The 26,228-nt window shown below is 32.7% G+C and overlaps 1 protein-coding gene and 1 long non-coding RNA gene across 6 annotated transcripts; one reads left to right on the plus strand and one right to left on the minus strand.

The window, feature by feature from the left end:
* LOC149788850 (uncharacterized) lies at positions 1 to 26,074 on the plus strand. 5 transcript variants are annotated; one of them, XR_016424265.1, is made up of 5 exons: positions 1 to 118; positions 370 to 460; positions 9,888 to 10,027; positions 10,125 to 10,237; positions 16,556 to 16,666. XR_016424265.1 is itself a non-coding variant. In XM_089974964.1 (4 exons), the coding sequence occupies exons 1-4, from the start codon at positions 40 to 42 to the stop codon at positions 25,675 to 25,677; spliced, it is 384 nt and encodes a 127-aa protein (XP_089831090.1). In that variant the 5' UTR covers positions 1 to 39; the 3' UTR covers positions 25,678 to 26,074. The 5 variants fall into 5 exon arrangements, 4 of the variants coding, with proteins under 4 accessions (XP_089831090.1, XP_089831089.1, XP_089831091.1 ...); XM_089974964.1 differs by lacking the exons at positions 10,125 to 10,237; positions 16,556 to 16,666 and adding an exon at positions 25,604 to 26,074; XM_089974963.1 differs by having other exon boundaries at positions 9,888 to 10,237.
* Positions 16,611 to 20,827, minus strand: LOC149788851 (uncharacterized). Its single transcript, XR_016424266.1, has 2 exons — positions 20,702 to 20,827; positions 16,611 to 16,888 (listed from the first exon to the last, which is right to left on the minus strand). It is a non-coding gene; the product is annotated as an uncharacterized LOC149788851 (long non-coding RNA).
* Positions 26,075 to 26,228: the final 154 nt, after the last annotated feature.

Here is a 26,228-nt window from a genome sequence, read left to right on the forward strand (position 1 = left end):
AGTTTGCCAAGTGATTAGAGTGACCGCCTCGTATGCGGGATGTCGCGGGTTCAAAACCTGGTCAAGTCATACCAAAATGGTACTAGCAACTTCTTCGATTGGCTCTTGGCATTAAAAGGTGAGTGTTAGAACTTTTCGTCAGGGTGTCAGGATAATGTGACTGGGTGGGACATGATGCTATATATATGTTGCGACATGATGCCCCAGTGCTAGACATAACTATACTGTCCCACCGCTGATATCAAAGCAATACGACTAAAATAGTGCTAAAGCTACATTAAAAATCAAACACACACACACACACCATTCATAATTGATTTCTCTCCCCCATCTTGCTATCTTAATAACTTTTCATTATTTATTCTTCAGACTTAAATTCCAGATACATCATATCAAGCTTCGCATGTTTAAAGTGTCCTGATCTGTCCCGCATTATAATGAGTACACTGCATCACACAAGGTATGACATTATCATCATTAACTGGGTATAAATGAGTGTTGTCAGTATTAATATATCATATGCATTAACAAGTAACACCTTAGTTTTGTTTTTCACAATTTAATGGATCATATATTTAAACAAATAATGTTGGTTATATATGTCGATAATTTTCAAAATATTGAAATACATTATTGCCCTCATAAAACACGTTTTAATCACATTGGTTAGGAAAAAGAAGATAATTTATTCCCAGGTTGTCAGATTTTAAATAGCCTAGTTTATGTCGAAGATCAGCCACTTGCAATATTTATCTTACTCACTATTCAGCCATATTGCAGTTTGAACCGAACAAAAACACCTCAAGCTTGTAAAGAATTATAATTATTTTATAACAAGATAAACTAATTAGATAAACTGGTAAGTCATGTCTGACCCATTTCCATCTCATACGGACAAATTGTAATCCCAATGTCTTGCAGACGTTTTGACCTGTAATGAAACGTACAATTATTACTAAAACAAACCTGATATATTTTAACTAACTACAAGTCCATCCAATCGTTTTATAAAGATTGTATATGAAAATAGCTAAGGTATTCAAGTTTTTCTGTGTTGTCACATGTCAGTATAATACATTATGGTATGTTATAAAACTTTGTTTGGAAATAAACTAAAACATATTTAAACGTAATAACCGATGAATAAATATAAAAAAGATCCAAGAACACATGGATCCAATAAATTCATCAAATACACCAGTTAACTTTCATTTTAAGACTCTTTTATACCTTTATCTTTCATCTTGCACCCGCATTCCTTGTTTTTTATTCATTTGAAATGTTTGTCTTATTCATTAGAATTTAATCACAGACACGTTTACTTACATCTGACATATTTAAAAATGCCCTAACTTGACCCTGTTCGTGTGAGTCACGAAACCAATGACGATAAAGTTAACTGCTGAAATCTGTGTGAAAAATGCATCGTCATATAGGTTAACTTTTCCAGGGGCTTAAGGGGTAATATCAATATTAATATATCCAATATATTACAACTAACACTTTAATTCTATATTTCACCTTTTAATTGATTGTATTTTTGAAACCAGACTTTTTGTAACATGTACCACTTTCATGTTTCCAAAATCAAGATCAATCAATAATTATGGAAATAAGGTTTTATTAGTAAACCCCAATCTTGCTGATCGCTGTAGACCACAGCTAATACGACACTTAAATTTCATTACAAAAGTTTTCTAGCGTTGAAATTTTTTCTGTAAATAGAATACTTAAAAAACTTAAAGAGGCTAAAATAGGTTAGGTCATTAAAGTACACACCTGCACATGACGGTTTCTCAAGGTACAAACTTTAGGAAAGAAAATAGTGAAAGAAAACTAAAAATATATATTCACTCAATTGGTTTTCTACATTCCTCAACTGTTACCAACTGTTATAGGTTAACATAAGATACTTTTAATTTAACATTGATATGCATTATAATTGTTTCTTATGTTGCATGATAAAATATTCCAGTGCCTTTTATACGCTTTAAACACTGAAGTACTGCATCTCCCTCAGAGAACACTTTGTTGACATTAGTATAGTAAGGTAAGAGGGTTCAATTGATCAAACAGATGCCTGTGTCATTTATAACTAGCCAGTTAATTCTCAATTTAATCTTTAGGCACATAGTCATTCATGTATTTGTTTTTCTATTTCATAACAAAACTCATGCTGATTTGGACGAGGTACTATTGTATTTTACCCCTTCTTTTTAAAACAATGTTTTGACCCAAATATTAAAATATATCAGCCCATCGTTATAACAAGAATAAGTTATGATGGAAATGAAAATCAAAACTCAGTTATTTGCAATATTTTTCGTACTACAAAGTATGCTATGTTGCAATTTAAACATAGCGTTAGCAAAGGATTCCAAGTATGTTATATCATGAAAGATCATTAGATCGATAGACAGAATGGTTAATAATCGTCTGACCTTATAAAATCATTTCCATAGCATACCCACATACTCGTCTCCCGTTTCTACCATATGTTACAGACTTTTATGGAAAGAATAGTTAGTGCTGAAAATACTAAGTCTTTAACCATCTTCTCTATTGTAGATTGGATTTTAAATTTTAATACATTAATGTGCGAGTAAATAAATGAAACTAGTATAGTACAAGATAACTCAATGAGTAATAATTTCAATCAAAATGCTAGCTCATTTTCACCATTTGTATCTCTCTTTATCTTAAATTTCAAAATCCCAGCAATTATTTCCATCCATCTTGCACTTGTTCTTCAGAATTTAAATCCTTCACATATTGTAACATCTCTCTCAACTGTTAAGGTGATCTGAACTTACCTTCATGAGCATGGGACATGATACTTACTAATATATTTGCATTATATTAGGCACAACATGCAAATAATGGGTAAACACGGTATACTAATCACAATCATGCACCTTGATGATTAAACTCGTCATTGTCATCTAGATTGATTAGTGAACTAGGTTTAGTAAGCACAGTCATGTCGCTTGATGCCTAGACTTGTCATAACATTCATATTAATCAAGATTAATGGACAAACTAGGCGTAGTAATCATAGGCATGTAGCTGGATGCTTAGACTTGGCAAAGCATGCATAGTCATCTAGCTTGATGGGTAAACTAGTCGTAGTAATCGTAGTAATGTGGCTTGATAGTTAGACTGTGCACATCATACTGTTCTAGCTTGATGGGTAAACTAGGCGTAGTAATAGTGTTGTAGTTTGATGCGTATACATGTATAAGCATTCATGCTTATCTAGCTTGATGGGTAAACTAGGCGTGGTAAATCTTAGTCGTCCGGATTGATGGTTAGACTTGCAACAGCATTAACAGTTCTCTAACTTGATGGGTAAACTAGGCGTAGCAATCATAGTCATGTAGCGTGATGTTTAGACTTTGGACAGCATTAGGAGTCATCTAGTTTGATGGGTAATCTGGGTGTAGTACTCATAGTCCTATAGCGTGATAGTTAGATGTGCACAGCATTCGTCCTCTTCACGCTTGATGGGTAATCTAGGCGTCGTAATCGTAGTCATATAGCATGACGCTTAGACTTGGAACAATATGCATAGTCATCTAGCTTGATGTATAAACTAGGTACATTACTCGTAATCATGTAGCGTGATTGTTAAATGCAGTCATGTAGCTTGACTTTTAGACTTGGCACAGCTAGCATAGTAATGTACCTGGACTGTTGGACTTGGCACAGCATGTATTGTCATATAGCTTGATTACATATAAATATTATGTAATGGCCCTTTTCTGTGTTTCTTATTTTCTTTGGTCTTTATTTTATTGAAATCCTGCATCAAAACGAGACATTTAAAATATGATTTGTTTGTGATTGTATTCCCAACAATTCTCTATGAGACTACAATTTCAAATATACATTATTTACTTTAATGCAGTGGCAAATATATGTAATGTCAGTCGACTTCCAAGTCACTTAATACATGAGATGTCATGTCATGAGGCTTCAAGGCTTTGACACATGATATTCAATGTCATTTGCCTCCCAGGCACTTGAAACATACTCTGCCATGTTGTCATACTTCCAAGGCACTTGACAATTATATTTCATGTTATCAGGATTCAAGGTATTTGACACTTACATGTCATGTCACTGAACTTCCAGGCATATGGCATGTCATGTTATTGAATTTCCAGGCACATGATACACATCATTTCAGGTCATTGGGTTTCCAGGCACTTGACACATAGCATGTCAAGTCAATGGGTTTCCAGGCACTTTATACATATCATTTCAGGTACTTGGGTTTCCAGGCACTTCATACATATCATGCCATGTCACCAGGCTTCCTAGGAATTGACTCATGATATATCATGCAATGGGCCTTTCTGTCACCTGGCACATACCATATCATGTCAAAGTTCATTAGACACATGGCTATTCAGTATATATCTAACCTTAACAATATCTTTACCATTTTGGAAAGAATAATGAAAACAGACTTCGGGATAATTTTGATACTGGTAGGTTTATTGTGTAGGTTTATTCAAACAAACATTTCTAAAAATCTATCAAATTTTCAGAAAATATTTTATTTTATATTGATACTTTTTTTATGGTGCTTTTAATATTCTTGTTTGGAATAAGAATAAAGAAACTAATATTGACAAAATCACACCACCTACTTTCCACTTCGAAATCCTACTTTCATATGATAACCTGACAGTAAAATTACTCTAGAAAATAGGTACCCTTTGGTTCATTGGTGATATTTTGATCTCAGGTGTTGAAATATTGACTGGAGGCCTTGTTCGCATGTTTATAAGGAATCACACATAGGGTTTGAAGAAAAGCTTATGTATAAAATCTCAGTGTATTTATAAGCCTGAATTTCCTCCAATAAACTATAGATCCAAGTTGTCAAATGTCAGAATAATGGGCCCTGGATATGATCACACCTCTTATATATGGCTTCCTAGGTACATATTTATTAGAAAACATTTACTGGTATGTTAAATCAATCTACTGTTCATTTTTACATCAGTTGAATTGAATTCTTGCCCTGCAAGCCAGCTGGAATAAAACTATCTGCTGCTCTGGAAGAGCTTTCTCATGCGCACAGACCTCTGTGTGAGTGTTTAAGAGATGCTCTAGATTTGTTGATTTATCTCACTTTTTATTACAGTATGAATCTAGATTATTTGGCTATGGTCAAAATGTGATTCCTGCAAAGAGTGATGATTAGTTTTATAGAATGACATTGATATTCCTACATATATGGATGATGAGTTTTGCTGACTGCTTCTCATATCCAAACCCAATTTTGAAGCCTGCGTCAACTATCGTTAACACTGTCCTGAATTTCATTTTGAGAGAATTGGTTAAAAGAAGACCATCTCAGTTTAAACACAATTGAATATTATATGAAGTTATCTTGGGGGCCTTGATAACTTCAAGAAGAGAGTTGACGTGCTTGGGCATTAGTATTCGGAGATATTGTGCCAGTCTCAAACAATCAAGACAGTTTTAAATAATCTCAGATATTATTTGCTTATCCAGAGGATTAGGAAATGTAAGATACCATCAACATGTTTATGGAAAGATACAGCTTCCTAGGAATGAGTTGTTTTCCTGTTAGTACCCACATTAGCATACGTTTCCTGGGAATACATGGTGCCCAGGATGGTACCCACATTAACATACGTCTCATATTTATTATGAGTTCCCTGCTTCGTACCCACATTAGCATAAGCTACCTGCAAATAATTGGTGTCATATTACCTTAAGCTTCATGGGAATGTTGAGTGCCCTGCTTTGTACACATGCTAAAGTAAGAGTACCCAAGCATTTTACACAAACATGTCTGAACAGGACGCATGTCATTACATATGGTTGCAAGCTTTTTGCGATGCTAATATCGTTTTTACACATCATTTTTAGGTGTATCTCTTAGTTCCCATGAAGCTTTGAAAGCCACTTAAGGGTAAATTTAGACGACTCAAACCTTTTGAAACAATGTTAGTAAATACTGCCTTTATCATAATAATGCTATGTTGTGTGTAACATAATGTGTTTCTGATGCCTTATGAATAACACTTAGTTCTTAATATTTTGTGTTAGAGAATAAATGATAGAAGTTAAAACAGTTAAAAATGTTAAACATTTGTCCCTTATTTAGTTGTCATTTTTTAATTATGGCCGTGGCCCAGAAGGACAAAAATCTAGATTTTTTTAATTTAATACTTATTGATCATATTAATAAGAAATGTAGGGAGCAAATTTATTAAAAATCATATTATTTTCAAAACTCTAAAGATCAACGCATAATACAGTTTTATCTGTCATTGGATTTTGACAAATGTTTGATGCAACTAATATAAAGAGAAATAGGGAGGAGAGGTCACTGCGACTCAAGGAAGTATTCAGTATTCTGTAAGTTGCTTCCGTGGAATTGGATGGGGGTTCATACACTCTTTCTGACGAGTATATTGTATTTTACTTTTACCACCTAATAATGTTTTTCCAACTAAAATGATGTCTTCAATACTGTCTTCCTTTCTGCAAATCAGAGCAAAATAATTTTGTTTCAAGCTTTTTCCTGCTGTAATATTAAAAAAGATTCATAGAACAAATAACATATTGTATTAAATGTTTGGACCATAATGCAATACTGAAATAGTTAATCAGTGCTGCGCATGCCATGAATTAATATTAATGAAATAGAACATCGTGAAATTAGGCATCATCCAAGTAAGTGGATAGTGAACCTCTTAGACATGATGTCTCCATACAATTAATTCGTCTTCATTTAGCAGTATCGTTTATGTAGTTTATCACCTTTTAATGTTTTTCCAACTAAAATTATGTCTTCAATAATGTTTTTTTCTGCAAATCTGAGCAAGATTATTTTGTTACAAACTTGTTTTGTGCTTTAATATTAAAAAAGAATCCTGGAACAAGCATACTCCTTTGTATTAAATGTTTGAACATTGATGTAATACTGCACTATTTAATATTAATCAAATAGATCCTTGTAGGATTATGCATCATTCAAGTAATTGGATGGTGGGTCTCTGAAACACGATGTCTCCATACAATTAATGCATCTTCATTTATGAATCAAGCTCTTTATGATTTTACTCTAACGTTAGTCCAAAATTGCCTGGGACTAGGAAATGTTACTAAACGTTTTAAAGGTAGCTCTCTAAAAATATAATGCAATAGTGAGGGGTGAGGACTGAATAGGCAAAGATAAAAAGGCTTGAAAAGACATCACTGACTATAATACAGTTTAATTTGCTATGAAAAGGCCACCCATTCTCTCAGCAAAGATATGGTCTCTCAGACCAGGTAATCTAATTGTAGAAGGTCATTATCAACATGACCGATTAATATGAGTATATAAAATATAGTATTTGATGGTAGTGCTGTCAAGGGAGGTTTTACAGTATTGTGAGAACCAGAATATTTAATCTGTTTTATGTGTGAGACAAGGATGATATACTCAATATAAACATTTTTTTAAAAAGCATTTCTGGATTGTATTGTGAATGATAAAATGAAACAAAACAAAAATATTAAAGTAACCTGCACATAAAAGAAAGGTCTTGCAAAAATGTAAAGTAGGTTATCATTCATTGCAGTTTTCTTCTGCTGATCTATAAGTGCTGACTGAAAATAGTAAACTTTTTATATTCTCCCTATCTTATTACATAATCGTACATGCTGCAGATCAAACCATTTAAAAACACAAATATTCAGGTAATGCAAAACCTAGCATGAATAGTATATACTCTCTTCATCCTATCATAGATGCAAATAATACCATTAATATTCAGGCAATAAAACCCCAGTATGAATAGTATCTACGAGTAAATAACATTTAGTATAAAGGACAGTCACTGCACACAAAGCATGCAATCAAATATCCACAATCCAAAAAGACACATTTTCCAAATGTCCCATCTTTATAAAAATTCACGTTTCTGAAAAAAACCACTAATTTATAATAATAAATTAAGAATATGAAATTGTCTTGAAATTTAAATACATTAATGAACAAGTAAATATATTACAATAGAAAAGATGGTTAAAGACTTTTAGTGTTATTAATTTTGAACTCAGATATACTTGACCAGATGGTTAAAAGTACTTTTGAAATGCATCCTGGGGAAGAATTTATTAATTTTCAATACAATGAAAGAAATTTAATTTGGCAATTTTCAAACTTTTCAAATGTCAAAAAAACAAATGAAATGTTTCTTAAGCTATTACAAAACCCATCAACATATTAGAAAGATATAGCTTGCAGAAAAGGCAAATAAGCATTCATTGTTTCTTACTTAGACTTGTATTTTGTTTTGTACATAACATATTTTACAAGACTAATGATGACTAAAATTTCTCCCTATGGATCCTCTATCTTTTATGTGCTTCGGATGCCTCTCTAGTATTTTGCTTTTCAGTGTTATTTATTATGAAGTCCTATGAGATCTTGAAGCATTTTCTAAAAAAAAAAAGATTTTGACATTTCACTGTAGTTGTTGTTTTCCTGAGTTCCTTCATGCTCAACAAACCTTGAACGTGTTAAAGACCTATCTGTGATTTTTTGACATTAGACATGGATCATTTTTAAAAATGTTATCAAGCTCTCCTTTATGTTTGCATGGAATTATATTTACACAGGCTATTTTGTTCATTTTCATTTCTGCAGCATTAATTAGCACATTCCATATCCCAGAAACTTGATCAGTATTATAACTGTACGCATTGACCTTCATGGTGAATGTAATCTTTTCGGAATTATTGTTTGCTTCAAGATGCCCAATTTAAAAGTCTCCTTTACACTTGTTTGAGGACCGATTCTTCCTTATTCCAATAACCTGGCTCTGAAATATATTACTGTTTTCATATCTGTCACACTAGACTTTTTAAATAAAAAAATATAATACACTGAGCATACCCTTTTAGAAAGTTAGTATTACAAACATATTGAATATGTGGTTTGGTTTATGATTGATTGCTGTGCTCTGCCTTAGAGATTTTAGAGGGTATTTTACTTTCAAAGGTGTATGTGATTTCTTGAACATTGTGTAGCTGTGGTATTTGTTCTAGGTAAGCTGTATATAAAGTCATGTCTTTGAGATTCACTTAATATGCATTACATTTAGTTTGCCTTGACTAAATGAGATAAAAAAGTCATGTGAACAAATATTCATAACAAATGCCGAAGAGAAAGAAATTCAAAAGCTAACTTTGTCGAAATGACGTTGATATATATATATATATATATATATATATATATATATATATATATATATATATATATATATATATATATATATAGTGTAGCGTGAAAAAATATCCTTTAGATTATATATATATATATATATATATATATATATATATATATATATATATATATAGTGTAGCGTGAAAAAATATCCTTTAGATTATATATATATATATATATATATATATATATATATATATATATATATATATATATATATATATATATATATATATATATAGTATAGCGTGAAAAAATATCCTTTAGATTATATATATATATATATATATATATATATATATATATATATATATATATATATATATATAGTATAGCGTGAAAAAATATCCTTTAGATTAAATTATCTTTCTTTATTTCTTTTGTCCTCATTTGCACTCATCTTGACTAAGAAGAACAGTCTAGTATGTCCTAAGTGAAAATGTTGCTGATCAGACATCCGATATGGCAGGTATGGCATCCATCTTGAAAGTATTATTATCTATACCCCCATGAAATGGATGTTCATGTCAACGTGTTGTTTTCGCTTGAAGCCTTTACATATATATCTGCTGTCCTAAATACGAATTGTCAATGCTAATCACAGATTATAAGATCATATCCCTAGGAAAGAGTGCGCCGAAAAGAAGCAAGAAACAGAGAGAAAGAGAGAGGGAGAGAGACAGAGACAGAGCCAGAGCGATAGAGGGATGGGGGAGACGAGGAATTTATTCACTGGAAACGAAATATGGTTCTTCACTGCAAAAAGTAAGATTTATTGCATGTTTGTACCTGATGTTAAGGACAGATCAATGTACAAAAAGCTAAGCATCCTGATGCAATGGCAGAACGTTTCCTTTCCCAGAGACACACCGCTTTCGATGAAGGAAGAATTCGAACCTGCGACGCATAAACAGCACGTGCGGCCGACAAGTCAGAGACTCTTGTAACAAGTGTGATTTGACAAGAAAGAACATGGTAAATGAAGGGTACAAATATCGATTAAATTAGCAATAATCAAAACATAATTATGTACTGTTTTAAAAAAAATCTAGTTTACTACTACCATTTCGATATTCCAATGTCTGAATGACTTCCATATATTGAACCCTAACCCCATCCATAATCACATCGCTTTGTAAGTAGTATCAGCTTACGGTCAGATATTTTTTAAAGTTGTTTCATCTGTCGTCAACGTTTTAGCACGACACTACTTTTGCAGCCAAGTTTACAGACATGGTTTTAATGATAAAGTTAATTTATGTGTTTAACTAACATGTACAGCAGTCGATAAAATAAGTTTTGCTGGAAATGTGTTTGAATATATTTATCGATTAAAACATGTTATTCTATGGAGCTCCTCAGTTAACTGATTGAGCACTAACGTAGATAAACAGTGCAAAGAAACATAACTTTTAACGATGAAATATGAAAAACGAGAGTCATGGATTGCCAAAAATCTAGTCAATAAAAAAGCCCATCACATTAATGGCTGAATAATTTGATTATTTTCACACCAGTTACGTTTAAAGGTTACTAATATTCCCTGATTTTCCATACTGATTATACAGGATATTTATAAAAAGGCCTGATACATGTTAAGCATTGTCAAAAATACTCTTACATTCCCTTTAGTTTGTGTCTAATTGATGGATATAAGTTGAATGACAGTTGAATTATAGCAGAGTATACATTTTAGTCTTACTGGCGATGTGCAACTATAGACAAGAAAAAACCTGCTAGATCCGCCTGATAATTTTAACTCTATGGATTTGAAAAGTAAGCTCATCAGCAGAGGGGGTGAATAGACCAAAAATTTAGAATATAATAAAGCTTCCTACGAAGAGAGAGCGAACAGACCAAGTTTTTATACCAAAATGTTTACTCCCTGGATTTGAATAATAAATTCTTTTAACACTAGTCCGTACATTGTTTCAACTCTACATGTATGCACTTTGAGATGATGATACTACTGTTGCAAAGGATGAAGCCCATCAAGGTTGCTTCACCAACTATTCGTGTCTTTACATTCGGGATATTTATACAATCACCCCTAAGACATGTTTTTTAAAAAAGAGATTTAAACATTTTGAAAGCTAAGGGTCTTACATTATTACTGTGAAGAGGAATGCAGCTAGGTGCTATGATGACATTAATTTGAATGGGTGATATCTACAGTTCGTCTATGCTGATCTGAGGTCACGCACCCACAATACATGGCTAAATGTTCAAAGTATGGAGATACAATTTAGAACAAAATGCCAATGAACAGTCAATTACAAGTAGTCAGGTTCCATGCATTTTGCTGAAAAACATAAGAAAGCAATGAAAATAAACTCTCCTTGATCTTGAATGTCGAATGTAAACTTGCACGCCATCAATTGATAAAACTAACATATGACTGGTCCGCCTGTTTCTTTATATGTATTCCTGAAATTGTGAAGTAGAATTGAATATTATCGTTTCAACTAAAAAAGAACAATGCACTTACGTTTCAATGCATCACTAATTATAATGACTCAGCTATTTCTTACAATGATCTCTTTATGGCCGCATGTAAACAAAACGATTAAAATTATCTGATTATTTTTTTTTGGCGAGTAGCTACTATTAAAAAAATTGCAAATGATCTGTACTTCAAAGCAACATGAAAGTTTAAACAAATATAAAGTATTCAATTCGAATGGTTATATTTTCGTTAATGCAATATAACTTATGTTGACCTTTTTTCATTATATGTGTCCTGGCTAGTGCCAAGTATAGTCTTCGTGAATTTTAAAACTTAGCAAATACAATGGAGTTTATGCAAATGCAAAACAATAAAACTGTTACGTAACGTGGTGTACATATATACCAATGTAAATTTAATTCCGCAAAAATGTCAGTAATTAAGTCATCACCAATCATTGCATGGCCTGTTCTATGGATATATATTGAATTGGTTTAGTTACTGCAATAAATGAATTAACCACCCTACCCCTCCCCCCCCCCCTCAACTAGTGAGATAAGTTTATTTTATCACAAAGAAAAGAGAACCTTTCACAATTGCTCTTTTCGGGCCTTAGTATTTTTTCGGACCTGACACGGGTTGTCATTTCTAACCCCAGGCTAGCACCCATATCTGACAATTCTCGAGTGCTCATTTCAGACAGCATTTGATGATACACTTGGTCTATAGTTTCCAGGCCGTGTGGAGTTTACGCTACGCCTAATAACGTTTATCGTAGCATAGCGTCCAAGCTCCACTCATTGAACAATTATGTGTGGTTATAGTCATATTCAAATATCATTTACAGATTTGCTTAAATAATGAAAATGTCATCATTCTTTATGATCGTTCTGTCCAAATCTAAGATGTAGACTTACGTTTCGTTTCACACTATTGCTGTCACAGTTTTCAACAATGCCGATAATATCATATTTGGTAATTGCTCATTAAAGGAAGTGCCGCCTTTCGTCGTGATTGAACATTTTAGTTAATTGCATTATATCCAGTTGTTGTATTTTTGTAATACAAACATGTATTATATCAATAAAGATTATCCTCTCTGTGTCGGAATTGTAAAATCCCTCTCACACAATAATTCATTTCTTCCTATATTCGAACTCGGCAAATTTACATTCAGTAGCATTATAATATAAGATGTGTCCAGCAAGCAAATCCAATTCTTCTGACGCTTTTGACTTAAAGTTCATTTGTTTCATGGAAAAAGCTGTTGCAGCAAATTTTCATGTAATGACGTATACAATCCCAGAGAACAGATAATGTGAATCTTTGCGTTCTTGTGGAAGCTAAAGTGCACAAACAGCAGTCATGAAATGAACCAGCTTCAAAACAAATGTCCGAATTGGGTCTCGGGGTTTAATGGAAAGGTAAAGCTGCTATGAACAAACTTGCGGATAAAGCGTTTGTCAGACATAACGTTGCCGCAGATTGGTTGGACCTTACAATCATTTTAAACGTACTTGCTGCGAATAAAACAAAATATCAATATGCTAATGAAATAATGAATCAATGCAAGATAATTTTTATTTGTAAAGATGAAAAAAAAGAAGTTGAACGACCACTTATTCCATCCCTTTTTCTGAACTAATTTGCAAACTTTACAATATTCTCGTCATGCCGTTGATGTGTATAGAAATAACTGAAACAACGTCAAACTGCTGACGTATATGGACATATTTTTTTTTCTTTCTATGAATACAGACATAACTGAAACTCATTCATGATGTTGGGTAATAAAGACGTAATTGAATCACATTCACACTGTGCTAGACATTTACACCGCACTTGAAACTTAAACATTGTTTACATTTTTATTCGAAACGGATTTGACGACCAATCATTGATTAATGTGGCTTAACTATTTCTAAAAGTAAAATTGGTTAAAATGAAAAGGACCTTGGACAAACGCTTGTACTGCTCAGACTGCTCATAATAGTAATACATTCATCTGAGACATTCTCATGTCTGTAAATAATTGGACACATGGATATTGCTGTAAATATATTTTTCAGCATTGTTTCCCTATACATTCACTTCATACTGTCCAAATCTAAGATGGAGTCGTCAGTTTTGCGTCACACTATTGCTGTCACTATTTGCAACTATATCGATAGTATCATATTTGGTAATAGATCGTCAACGGTAGTGCCACCTTTTCTCATGATTGAATGTTTTAGTTAATTGTACTAAAAGCAATTGTTTTATTCTTGTAATACATATATGTATTATCTCAAAATAGAATATTGTCCTTTTCGTGTAGGTATTGTAAAATGCCTCTCATACAATAACTCATTTCTTCCTATATTCTAACTCGTCAAATTTACATTCAGCAGCATAATAATATAAGGTGTGTCCAACAAGCAAATGCAATGGTTCTGACGTTACTAACTTAAAGGTCATGTATTTCATGAAAAAGAGGTTGCAGCAAATTTTCATGTAATGACGTATAAAATTCCAGAGAACCGATTCTTGAAAGTTTATGAATCTTTACGTTCTGGTGGAAGTATAAGAGCACAAACATAAGTCTTGAAATGAACAAGCTTCAAAACACATGTCAGAATTCGGTATCGAGGGTTAATGGAGAAGTAAAGCCGCTATCAACAATCTTTCGGATAAATCGTTTGTCAGACCTTACGTTGCCGCTGACTGGTTGGACATTACAATGTTTTCAGTCATACTTGTTGGGAATAAAACACCAAGATATCAATCTGTTACAGAAAAGGATGCAAGATAATTTTAGAGTTATTGTGAAGAGGCACCAAAAATGTTAAACGATCACGTGTTCCGTCCCTTTTTCTGAACTAACTTGCAAACAATATTCTCATCATACCGTTGATGCATAGAAATAACTAAATATTTTCAAACTGCTGAGATTTATAGACATAATTTAAAACTATAAATGCTATGAATAAAGACATAACTGAAACACTTCTATGCTGTTGGGGAATAAAGACGTAACTGATCCAATTTAGTATTGTACTTGACATTTGCACCGCACTTGAAAATTAAACAGTTTGTCATTTTTATCCCGTTCTTTTCTAAGACACGGATCTGTGGAATAATCATTTTTTAATGTGGCATAGCTCATTCTAAAAGTGACATACTCCAAGAAAAATGGTTAAAGTGAAGAAGACCTTAGCGAAAAGCGTGTCTAGCTCAGACTGCAATTAATAGTAATAAATTCATTTGACACATTTGCATGTCTGTAAATATCATTGACAGAAGGATATTGCTGTAAATACCATTGACATAATGGTCATCCTATACATTCACTCGACTGATCGGCCTATCTGTAAATATATTTGACAGATGAGGGTATCTATGTAAATACATTCGTCAGGTGGATATCTCTGTAAAATTATCGTGATAGTAGTTTATCTTCAGAAATAAAATTGCCAGATGCATGTGTCTATAAAAACACTTGATATATGTGTTATCTGTATTTAATTTGTGTTTGTTTTGTGAAGTAGTTCGTTTATTTCATTATATGCTGCTGGTAATGGAAAATTGAACATAACTAATGACCTTGTCCAAGATCAGTGACAGTTTTGTAAACAAAACTGGATAACAATAAGGATTAACAAGTTATGGTGAGTCAAGGAGATTATAATATCTTCACGCAGCCAGACCTTGTGTACATACTCTATTGTAACAAACCAACTATATTTTCTAGATTAATGCTCTTTTGACCCTTATCTTGACTTCTCTTTTAAATATAATAAAAAACGTTTCTAGTATATTATAAATCTTGTTGACTTGTAAATTAGTCATCTGAGCAGAATCGATTGGGCAGTATATTTGATTTGGGTGAAGTTAATGTAATCAGATAGTTCTTAAGTGTACAGAAAAGGTCTCAGAAATAAAGCTCTTAGCCATAGTGATTTTGAAATATAGTGAATATAACCTGGGGAATCTTGGATTATTTAATTTCAATTCAACTAAAGACTGGTGGCACAATTTAAGCCATTGATATATTATTAGATTTAAGACTACTGGCCACTACAGGTACATTTCAATCTTCAGCTCGGAGATTATTTTGAATAGCACTTTCGATTATGCAGAACTTTGCTCACTACGAATTGTGTTAGCAATAGGAAGACTATTTGGTATTTAATTCGCAATGCCGTAGGTTATTCTGACATTATCACATGTCACCTATGCGTATACATTATTTGTTGAATTTAACAAAGCATGCTGCTTATAACTCTTTTCTGACACATAGATTTAGAACATAGGGTCTTTAAAAATGATCTTTATACAAAAACGTTTGTCGGATGCATCGTTCTGTAAATACATTTCTCAGACATTCCGCTATGTTAATATATTTGACAGACACGTCTTTTCTCTCAATACATTTGACAATTGGATCTCCCTGTCGAATTTTTAAATAATTCATATCTGAAAATGGAAAGGATTTGATTTAAACCCTGAAACCTTTTGACATGGAAAATGTTGTAGAGATAAGAATCTAGTCAGAAAATATAATCCTATATATGTCACCATTCTTCGTAAATCATAACGTATGTTTAATTTAGTCTTAAGGAAGTAATTTTAAATTTATGAAATGGTATACCGATGATTTACCCCCATGATGTTCTCATCACACAACATATATATATATATATATATATATATATATATATATATATATATATATATATATATATATATATATATATATATATATATATATATATATATATATATATATATATATATATATATATATATTATTTATCAGCGTATTTTAAAAGTCATCTTGACCGTTTGCAGATTGATTTGTTTTTTAGATTGGTTCTGTTTGGAGAGAGAGAGAGAGTGACGCTGAGGTTGACATACACGAAAGAGACTTGCATCAACGTTTATTAAGAAATACATTAATCATTTGAAGTACATGTCCAATATGACAGTTCTGACTTGATCATAATGTAGTATATTTTAATTTGTAACAAATGTTCATAAGAAACATGTTTTATCTCTTCATTTTCACTTTCCATAGAGGCTCGATCCGATACGCCCCTGTCTGGTACAATGACGTTTGTCCCCGCTCAATGTATAACCCATCATGCAGGCATCACACGAGTACCATGCAGTGCAGCTAGTACATTTAATCACTCCACACGCTGTAATAATAATAATGATAATAATAACAATAATAATAATAATAATAATAGTGCTAATAATGACAATAATAAAAATAGGGCCGAAGAAGTCGTAGAAGAAGACGAAGAGGAAAGAAACAGCTTCATACCAGGAACATATCAACGATAAAATGTACACAAGATGTAACAATATCATTTTAATAAAGCTGCCGAGCACGAAGTACTACTACTGTAACTACTACTACTACTACTAATAATACAGATTACTTGCAACAAAACTTTTCGCCGATGCGGAAGTTTAGGATAATGCACACAGACATAAACTCAAATATACGGTCTACACACCTGAACACATGTTGGTCAGCCCTCAAAAATTGAACTCCCCCGACGGACAGATGGGAGGACCCATAATTTATATATTTGTTACATTATAAATATATAAATACTAATGACACACTACCAGCCTAGCGAGGTTAAAATGTAAAAGTATCTATTTTGTTATTTTCAATATTAACTAAGTACACGTTGATTATTGTCCCAAGAAATTCCATTTAGGGCATACGCCATTTTAGAACACTAACATCTAACTGCCGTTCGCGGTGGTGCTAGTCTTAAATTCTGCCTTCAATTGTATGCCAGAGCAGTTGCAGCTTCTCGTGGGTCAGTGATTCTTCTCGGAGTTTTCCTAGGTTCTTTCTCCACCAGATTTACTGGCCAACTTGAATAGAATATCATGAGCTGACAAATGGCATAACTCATTTAACAACAGCAACAGTATACGAATTACAAGGAACATAATAGAAGTGTTTGGATCATTCATTCCTTATTTTACTAGCATTGGACTCTATAGGTCGAATCGAATCAAATTAGCAACAGCATTTGCAAAATGTCGATAGTGACAGTATTAGTTCTAAATATCGTTGCTACAGTAGTAGCAGTCGAAGCAGCAGCATTAGTAGTAGTAGTAGTAGAAAATCGGCTATAACAGTAGGAGTAGTGGTACTTATGGGTAATTCTACTGAAACGGTAGTCACAAAAGTGGTAATAATAGTAGGAGTAGCAGTAACAGTAGCAAAATGATTCCTAATGAGAGTAGACGTGGCAAGAAAAGTAGCAAAATGCGTCCTAATAACACTTCAGTTAGCAGTAACAGTAGTAAAACGAGTCATAATAACAGTACAAGTATAATAATATCCTCAAAGGATCTATCCCATTCGCATCTGCGCGAGACCATCACTCCAAGAGGTATACAGTTGGACATGTTTTCATACCATCCAACATGTTTATCGATCTTACGACACAATAAAATGGGGCCCCGAGTTGCCGAGTGGCCTAGAGGACTGCACGTTACGGATCACTGCCATATCACCTCTGTCTGCTTGAGACAGAGTATCTCGTTCAGCTAATGTGATTATGCGAGTTAGCTTGTCGGTATCTTCTCTTCGATCCGTGATTCTTTCCTGGGTTTTCCAGGGTTCTTCCTCCACCATTTATACTGTCCTCCATGTATTGCCTATCTTGTACTGAAAAATGGCGTTAAACCCTACAAGAACAACAGCAACACAATAATCTTGGAAATATTGGCAGATAATATGACATGCGATTGTATAAAACTATAATGGTGGATATGTTTCATTAAAAATGGCAAGACGTCGCAAGATAATACAATGTTGGACATGTTGTCATTCAATAAGTCAAGCGATGGGACGTTAGTATAATGTATATTTCGTTGACATTCCAAATGACAAGCAATGGTACGACACTAACTAGAATTGAAAGTTTTTTTGTCAGAAATAAAATAATGACTCAAATACCAAAATCTTTTCAAGAAGAAAATGCGGAGAGATAGAGTGCAGTTATCGTTAGACAGCTAATGTGTCCAGTCTGATTATCACACAATGTATTTGGTCCCTATGTCGTAATAGGCCGTTTCATTATGACGCCATTTCTTTCGGCTGTATGGCTTTATATACATAATTTCGTTATTACACCATGTATTTTGCAATATGGCTATATATACCGAGTTTATTTTTATACTCCGTATATGGGTCGAATGGTTTATTAGCACAGGAAAAACCTATGCAATTTAGCTAAAATGGGCCGCATGTCTTTACCTACAGATTTTCTTTACTAACCATGACAATGAACCGTATGTTTTTATAACCGATTTTCAATATTACACCATGTGTGTTTGCCGTTCGGCTTTATATGCCGAGTTTATTTTTATACTATGTATATGGGCCGTATGGCTTGATATACTGAATTTTTTATACTAAGTATATGGGTCTTATGGCTTAATATGAGCACAGGAAAACCTATGATATTTAGCACCTACTACCAAACACGAATTTTTAGATTATTTTTGGCCATAGCTATTACGTCAAAACAAACAATCTGGCAATAGGAAAACGAATTTAGCTTTTTAAAATCTCTAAATTTTTCAAAGATAACACTGTCCAAAATATTTAAAAGTTTTTTTTAAACAAGACTTGCAAAATGTATATGGGAGCAAATGCAGATGTATCTCAACAGCATAATGGCATGCATTCGAAACATATTCTGATGTTGTGGGGGTAGATTAAATTTTGTAACTATCTCTATTCAAATTACACTCTGACATTTTGGATGAGTGATCAGAACATTATTGCTTCGATGTATTCAAAACTAATTTTTCTGTTGTGGGGAAGTGACCTCAGCATTGTAACTACGAACTGCCTCTTAAATAGACTGATTCCTAACTAAATGTAACTCGTTCGGACATGATCAACGTTATGTAGTATTTAAGAACTAAACAAACTTGAAAGCATCTTTTCTAGTGATGATTTATTAAATATGTTGTACGTCACTGCAAGTACCATTATTTAATGCACATTAGACAGTGGAAAACATTCAATTAGAGTAAGATTTAGGTCAAATAATGAGCTTAATTTAAATGATTTTTTTGTACTGTACAATAAAGAATAAAATGATAATGTATTTAAGCATGCACATATAGTTGAAATGATACATACAGTTTTTATTTTTTCTGATTATAAATGTATGCGTCTTCGCACTCCCCTGGATTTATAATTTATATTTTAATAATCCATGAAGACAAACATTTACTCTAGCTACATTTTACATGCAATGTAACAAAGGACATGCCTAATGGCTGGTCAATGCACACTTAAGTATTCCATCCAATCTCTAGCCAGTATATACATTGTTTCCGAAGTTAATACAGTGAAGTTAATTTACGCGAATAGAACATATTGTACATTTACATGATGCGTTCAATTTATTGGTAATGCAAATATCTAGTATATAAATCCCTTACACACCTTTTACATCTCCAACAAATTGATATGCAAAGACAAGACTATGCAGAAGATAGAAAATTGCATACACATAGATGATAAGTCCTAAGATATCAGACGCATAAGCTAATACATTTTTATCCATAATGGAGGAATTTCTACCCAATACCACGTGTAATGGATGAAAGCCATCCGTTAGGGCAACAAACTGCTACAAAGATAAAGGCAAGATTAGAAGTTAATAGGTCAAATATGAAGCTCATTAAGGTGACAGCATCAGCGTTTCAGAAAGGTACATGCCCAGACTTTGCAAAATAACCTCTCACGTTTTTAAGAGTGATTTAAAATGTTAAAATATGAGGTTGATAGTACATTAGTTGGAGAGAAATCGATCTAGGAGTGATGTTGATATTAATTTGAATGTATTGGGTATATACAGTTTTACTCTGCTGACGTGAATTCACACAGCGAAAAAACAAGTTAGAATGATCAATGTATGAATAAAACATTTAAATAAAATTAAACAAAATATACTTACGAACAGTGAATTGGCCGTATGCAGGTTTCATGCATGTTGCTGCGAAACATAATAAAAAGAAAGAAAGAAAAATTTCTTTCATCGTGAATGTCGAATATCAACTCGCTTGCCTTCCGCTGATAGAATGAACGTACGACTGGGCCGACTACTCATTTATATACTCACCTGTAATTGTGCAGCGTAATTGGGAACGATAGTTGCACATAAAACTGCGTATCACTTAATTTAAATTTAGTGCTACGTGTAATGAATCATACTTCTTACAATGTTTTCTTCAAGGTCGAACGTAAACAAAATTATTACATTTATCAGATTATTTTTCTGGCGAATAGCTACCCTTTGAAAATTTCAACTTGTAAGCAGTGGAAAGCAACAATAAAGTCTAACGAAAATACACAGCATTCAATTCGAATAGATATATTTATAGAGTCTGCAATATAACTCATTTAGAACTTTCTCTTAAGCTGTGTGCAGGTTAATGCGTATTACAGTCTTGATGACATTTAATGCAATGGATTTCATGCAAATGCTAAACAATACAAAATATTTTACTAACTGAGTGATTTTGTACCGTATTGTAAATATTTAAGTTACAAGCAATGACTTCATGTCCTGTTCTGTAGATATAGATTCGATTTTTTTAGTTATATTTAACTACAAAGAAAATAGAAAGTGCTTCTTCTGGGCCTGAGATCGGTGCTCATATCGAACCTTTCACAAATGATTATTTCGGTACGTTCTCGAGTGTTCATTCCAGACAGCTTTTGAGAAACACTTATTTATATTTCTTTAAAGCCGAGTAGAGGTTCAGTAATGATTGTAAACGTTAATCGTAGTATAGTTTGAAAAATCCACTAATTCAAACAATTTCGCGTGGCTATGTTAATCAAATATAATTGAATGATTTGCTTGAATAATGAAAATGGCATCATTCCTGGTGATTATCCTTTCAAATCTAAAACCTTACTCATAATTTTGTCTTGACACTATTACGGATGCACTTTTCAACAATCTCGATGGTATAATATTTGACAATTCTTCATTAAAGGATATGCCTCCTTGTGCCATGATTGCAAAACAAATATGTATTATTTCAATACAATTGTGTCTTAAAGTGGGAGTTGTAAAATCCATCGCATTCAAAAGCGCATTTCTTCTAATATTCCAAGTCAGCGAATTTAGACTCAGTAATATTAATAATCACATGAAAAAGCCAAGAGAACATACAGTCGAAATTTTGTGAATACTTGAGTTCTGGCGGAAGTTAAGGAGCAGTAGAGAGAGTGCAGGGACACGTTTGTCACTGATAATCCAAGTACCGTCTACTTCACCCTGAACAAATATCTTTTTTTCTCTTCTGATAATTAATAATCGTCGTATCATCGACACCATCGGTGTTGCGTACCATCTCCATCTATGCGAAATTAATTTTTAACATTACAAATACTTTTAATAAGATATGACATCAAACAGAGCTGGTCTTGGTGGGTCAAGTGTCCTTCTAACAAGATCAAACCTATATTCAGGCATACACTTAATCTTTGATAATAACTCTTGTATATTATAATTAAAAGAATATATATATATATATATATATATATATATATATATATATATATATATATATATATATATATATATATATATATATATATATAGATAGATAGATAGATAGATAGATAGATATCATTGTTCAAACAAATAATAAATGCAAATTTTTTATGATAGGCTCTACAACTCATTGTTACGAAGCTTGCGTAAACTGTTAGGATTTTACTTACAATGTGTACGGAGAGGGAGTTTAGGACCTAAACCGTGTTTGAAATGTGGTGTTGTGGTTAGAGGAAAAACACAGCTGTGTGTGCAGTGTTTTGGTAAAAATCACAGAGAGCTGAACAGATATTATGATGCAAAATGTAATACTGATAATAATGACAAGGTCATACGAAATGCAGAAGATAATATCGCTAGATTTTCAAAATAATTATATAGACAAATGATCATTGAGACAAATAATATTATATATAAATGGGGAATTTGTGAAACATTTCATCATCAACATGTCAATAATACTGGTTATCTTATATTCATTACCGTGGGAAATAAAATGTATCTTTGCCATACATTTATTTACGACAGTGTTCGGGGGGTAATCGAAGACGGTCTTGTGTCCGATCATATTAATGGGCTCAAACTCGATAGTTCATTACAAAATTTACGAGGACTTAAACTGATTGAGAATTGTAAATTTGGTAAGACTGTAATGATAATTAAGCCAAAGCAGTTGTAACTACAAATGTAGTGACAGGCGAAAAAATAGATATTCAATCGACATATGCAGCTGGCAAATATTTAGATATTTGCTGGTATTCAGTATACATTGTCGCAAATAATATAACCAAATCAGCATATTCGAAGAAGTATAGACAGAAAATAATACTTCATTATATCCCATTCTGTTTGCTGCAAACTCTCCAGATGAAGAAAGATACCTCTGTCGAGAAAAGCTCTCTCTGGTGATATTGCAATTTCTGCCGAAGTTATATGATCAATACGTGTTGGATTAAAATAGTCAATTTCTGATACAACTTGATTTTTTAAAATGTTATATAGTTTCAATGATTTTTATTTTTGATCATCATTAATATACTCCAGATTAAAATTTTTAAATAGATTTACTAATGGTGCAGATATGTTATAATTTTGTTTTTCATTTGTGAGGAACTTAAGTTTGGTTCTGCTGGTTTTTATGTTCTGAAGAAACCTCAGGCCAACCTTAAACAGATCGGATCGAAGATTTATAAGTATCTGCAACATAATCTCATAAAGTTGGTTATCAATTTAATTATGTGCTGGAATTCATCATTGACTTGTTCGATTTGATATGTACCTGTGGCAATTCCAAAAATTTGCTAATCGGGAGTTTCATCATTTTTATAATTATTTGCAAATACAAGCGAATTAGTTGCTGGCAATCCACCGAATAATTTTAATAACATATTTGACCAGCTCGTAATTATTCTAGCGATCTTTCTTGCGCTGGAATTGCAGTTGCTAAGTTAACGTTAAGTTCAGTGTTTTTGGAGCTTGCTGATATCATAATTGTTTTTGACGGGGCTGTATTAATTACAATTTGCTTGAGTAATTCGTTCGGCGTTGACATTATTATTATTATTATTATTATTATTATTATTATTATTATTAAAACCAGATGTAGATTCTATCAAAGTCATTGCTTCCTTGTAGATTTTAACCATCTCTGTGAACTCAAAATCTGATATTTATTTTATCACAAAGGATAATATCGAATAATTTGGAGCAAGCTAGTATCGCTGTACGTAATTGTATTATATAAGCATGCAATTTATTGCTTGGAAATCTGCATATTATTTGCGATGATATTAAGAAGGCCAGCAATTGTTCATGCATCTGAAACACAAGTTGTTACAACTGCTGATGCCATCACTAGTGATAGTGTAATTGTTGATAATAATTCACCAGTTCCAGCAATAACAGCAGACACTGAATAAACAAATGTCAGCAACAATTACACGTTTGCTATATTGTTTTTACTTTTACTGTATTATGTTCAAAGATATTTTTTTAGTTTTGTTTACCATTCTCATGCTTGATTATATAATCAATTTTGAGCTGCACGTTGAACGTTGATGGGAATGTTCCTTATATTTTAATTATTTGGCGACTAATTCAGGACACCAATAGTAAATTAAGCCGAATCTCTTTTTTTCGGGTTCCACAGTAAATATTTTGTCGTTTTACTCCAACATCAGTAACAAATATCCAGGAGGTACAACTGACGCAGTCAGTGGAAAACGAAGTTTGAAATTTTTAATGGAATTATTGACTGGTGATCGTAATGCTTGTCCAGATGCTACTTTATATACTACACTGTGGGTAATTGTTTTATTTTAGAGTGTTATTTATCGACGTCTTGAGGTGTTTCCCTAAAACAATCAACAATGCCATTTATTCTTTTTCGAAAACCGGAAACAGTTTTTACATGATTAGTATAATTTGTTCTTAATGAAGGCATTTCATTATTAACTAAAACTAAAGTGTTATTGGTAGGGTGTATGTTTTCGTTACAGCGTCATTATCTGATTCTGGTTCTCCAAGACCAGCAATTTTATTTTTAGACATATTGAGAGAACTAGTGATTTCATCACCGGATACTTGCACTCCATCACAAATGCTCACTAATATCGTTGACATAATAACACCGGGTTTAATTTTTACATTACCATCAAACATATCTATGTTATTTTCAGTTGCTTTGCCATTAATTTTAACGATATCTTTGAATGCAAGATTGCTTGTTTTTAGTTTTCCTTGCTAATCGTGAAATACAACCACTCCGTTTGGATGTACAATTGCAAGCTTGAATAATTCAGATATTTCATCACTAATCTGTTTTCTTATATATTCATACGTTATTCCATCGGATTTTTTGTTGTTGTTGTTTAGATGAACATAGTCCGTAAATATGAACCATTGGTAATGTTGAAAACCAGACTGGAGTTTTTATTTTGTTTACGTAATTTAAAAACTCTTTTGGTGGCGCCAGTCCATACCAATCAAAATAAATAATTTTACGTGGACCAATCGTGTTTGACACCAAATGAGTACTGGAACGTGTATCGATATTAATGACTCCAGTTTCAATATTGTTTTATTTTTTGAAATTAGTCACGAATGAAAATACCTCTGAAAGGTTTGTTATGTTTAAATTTTTAGCAGCATGAAGTATATCAAAATTTGACATTGTAAATATCATCGAAGTGTTCCCGGAAGTCTCAGTCCTCGGCCGTATCGATGAGGAGTTTCTCCTATCCTTAGACACCTTCCCCTGTTTTAAATCCTTGTCATGTTGCTTTCTTTAAGGCAATCCCGTGAGGAGTTCAAACAGCACCGAGTGCAGCTGCTTCTGCAACAGCTGGGACCGCAACGGCTATTGACACTGGTAGAGCTGTAAGAAGTGGAAATATAATGCCTCTTTTAATTGAGTCTGTTACTGAACCAGCAAAAATATTGAGTGTAACGCCTGTGTTTGATTGTTTCCTGATTTGGCGTTCAGGTAGTGATAATATATTTTGACCACCTGTGCTCTGATCTTCTTTTGTGATATTTGTATTAAACAGTCTTTTGCAGAATTTGGTTAAAGTCTTTTCAATATGACCAGAGATCAGACTGACACTAACATGATGATATGAAATAAATATCGTGAGGAATTTAATTACATGTTTTCTATCGGTATATCAACAGCACGCATTCGCCCGAAAGTGCCTTCAATTATCATTGATTTATCGCTGTGTAAAACTTCATTTGCTTTATGATTAGGAATATCTACATCAACTTGTGTTTCTTGACTTTCATTCAGGTTTTGTTTAAGAGCATCACGAACAGGAAGATATCTTCTAAAAGCTTCTAATCTTTCTTGAGTTAGTCTACTAGTGTAAGACTCCATTATTGATATAATAACGATTTAATTACAGCAGCAGAGAGGGTG

Source organism: Sinohyriopsis cumingii, chromosome 11 (assembly GCF_028554795.1).
Source record: "Sinohyriopsis cumingii isolate HCF-2022 chromosome 11, ASM2855479v2, whole genome shotgun sequence".
In the NCBI taxonomy this organism is placed as follows: domain Eukaryota; kingdom Metazoa; phylum Mollusca; class Bivalvia; order Unionida; family Unionidae; genus Sinohyriopsis; species Sinohyriopsis cumingii.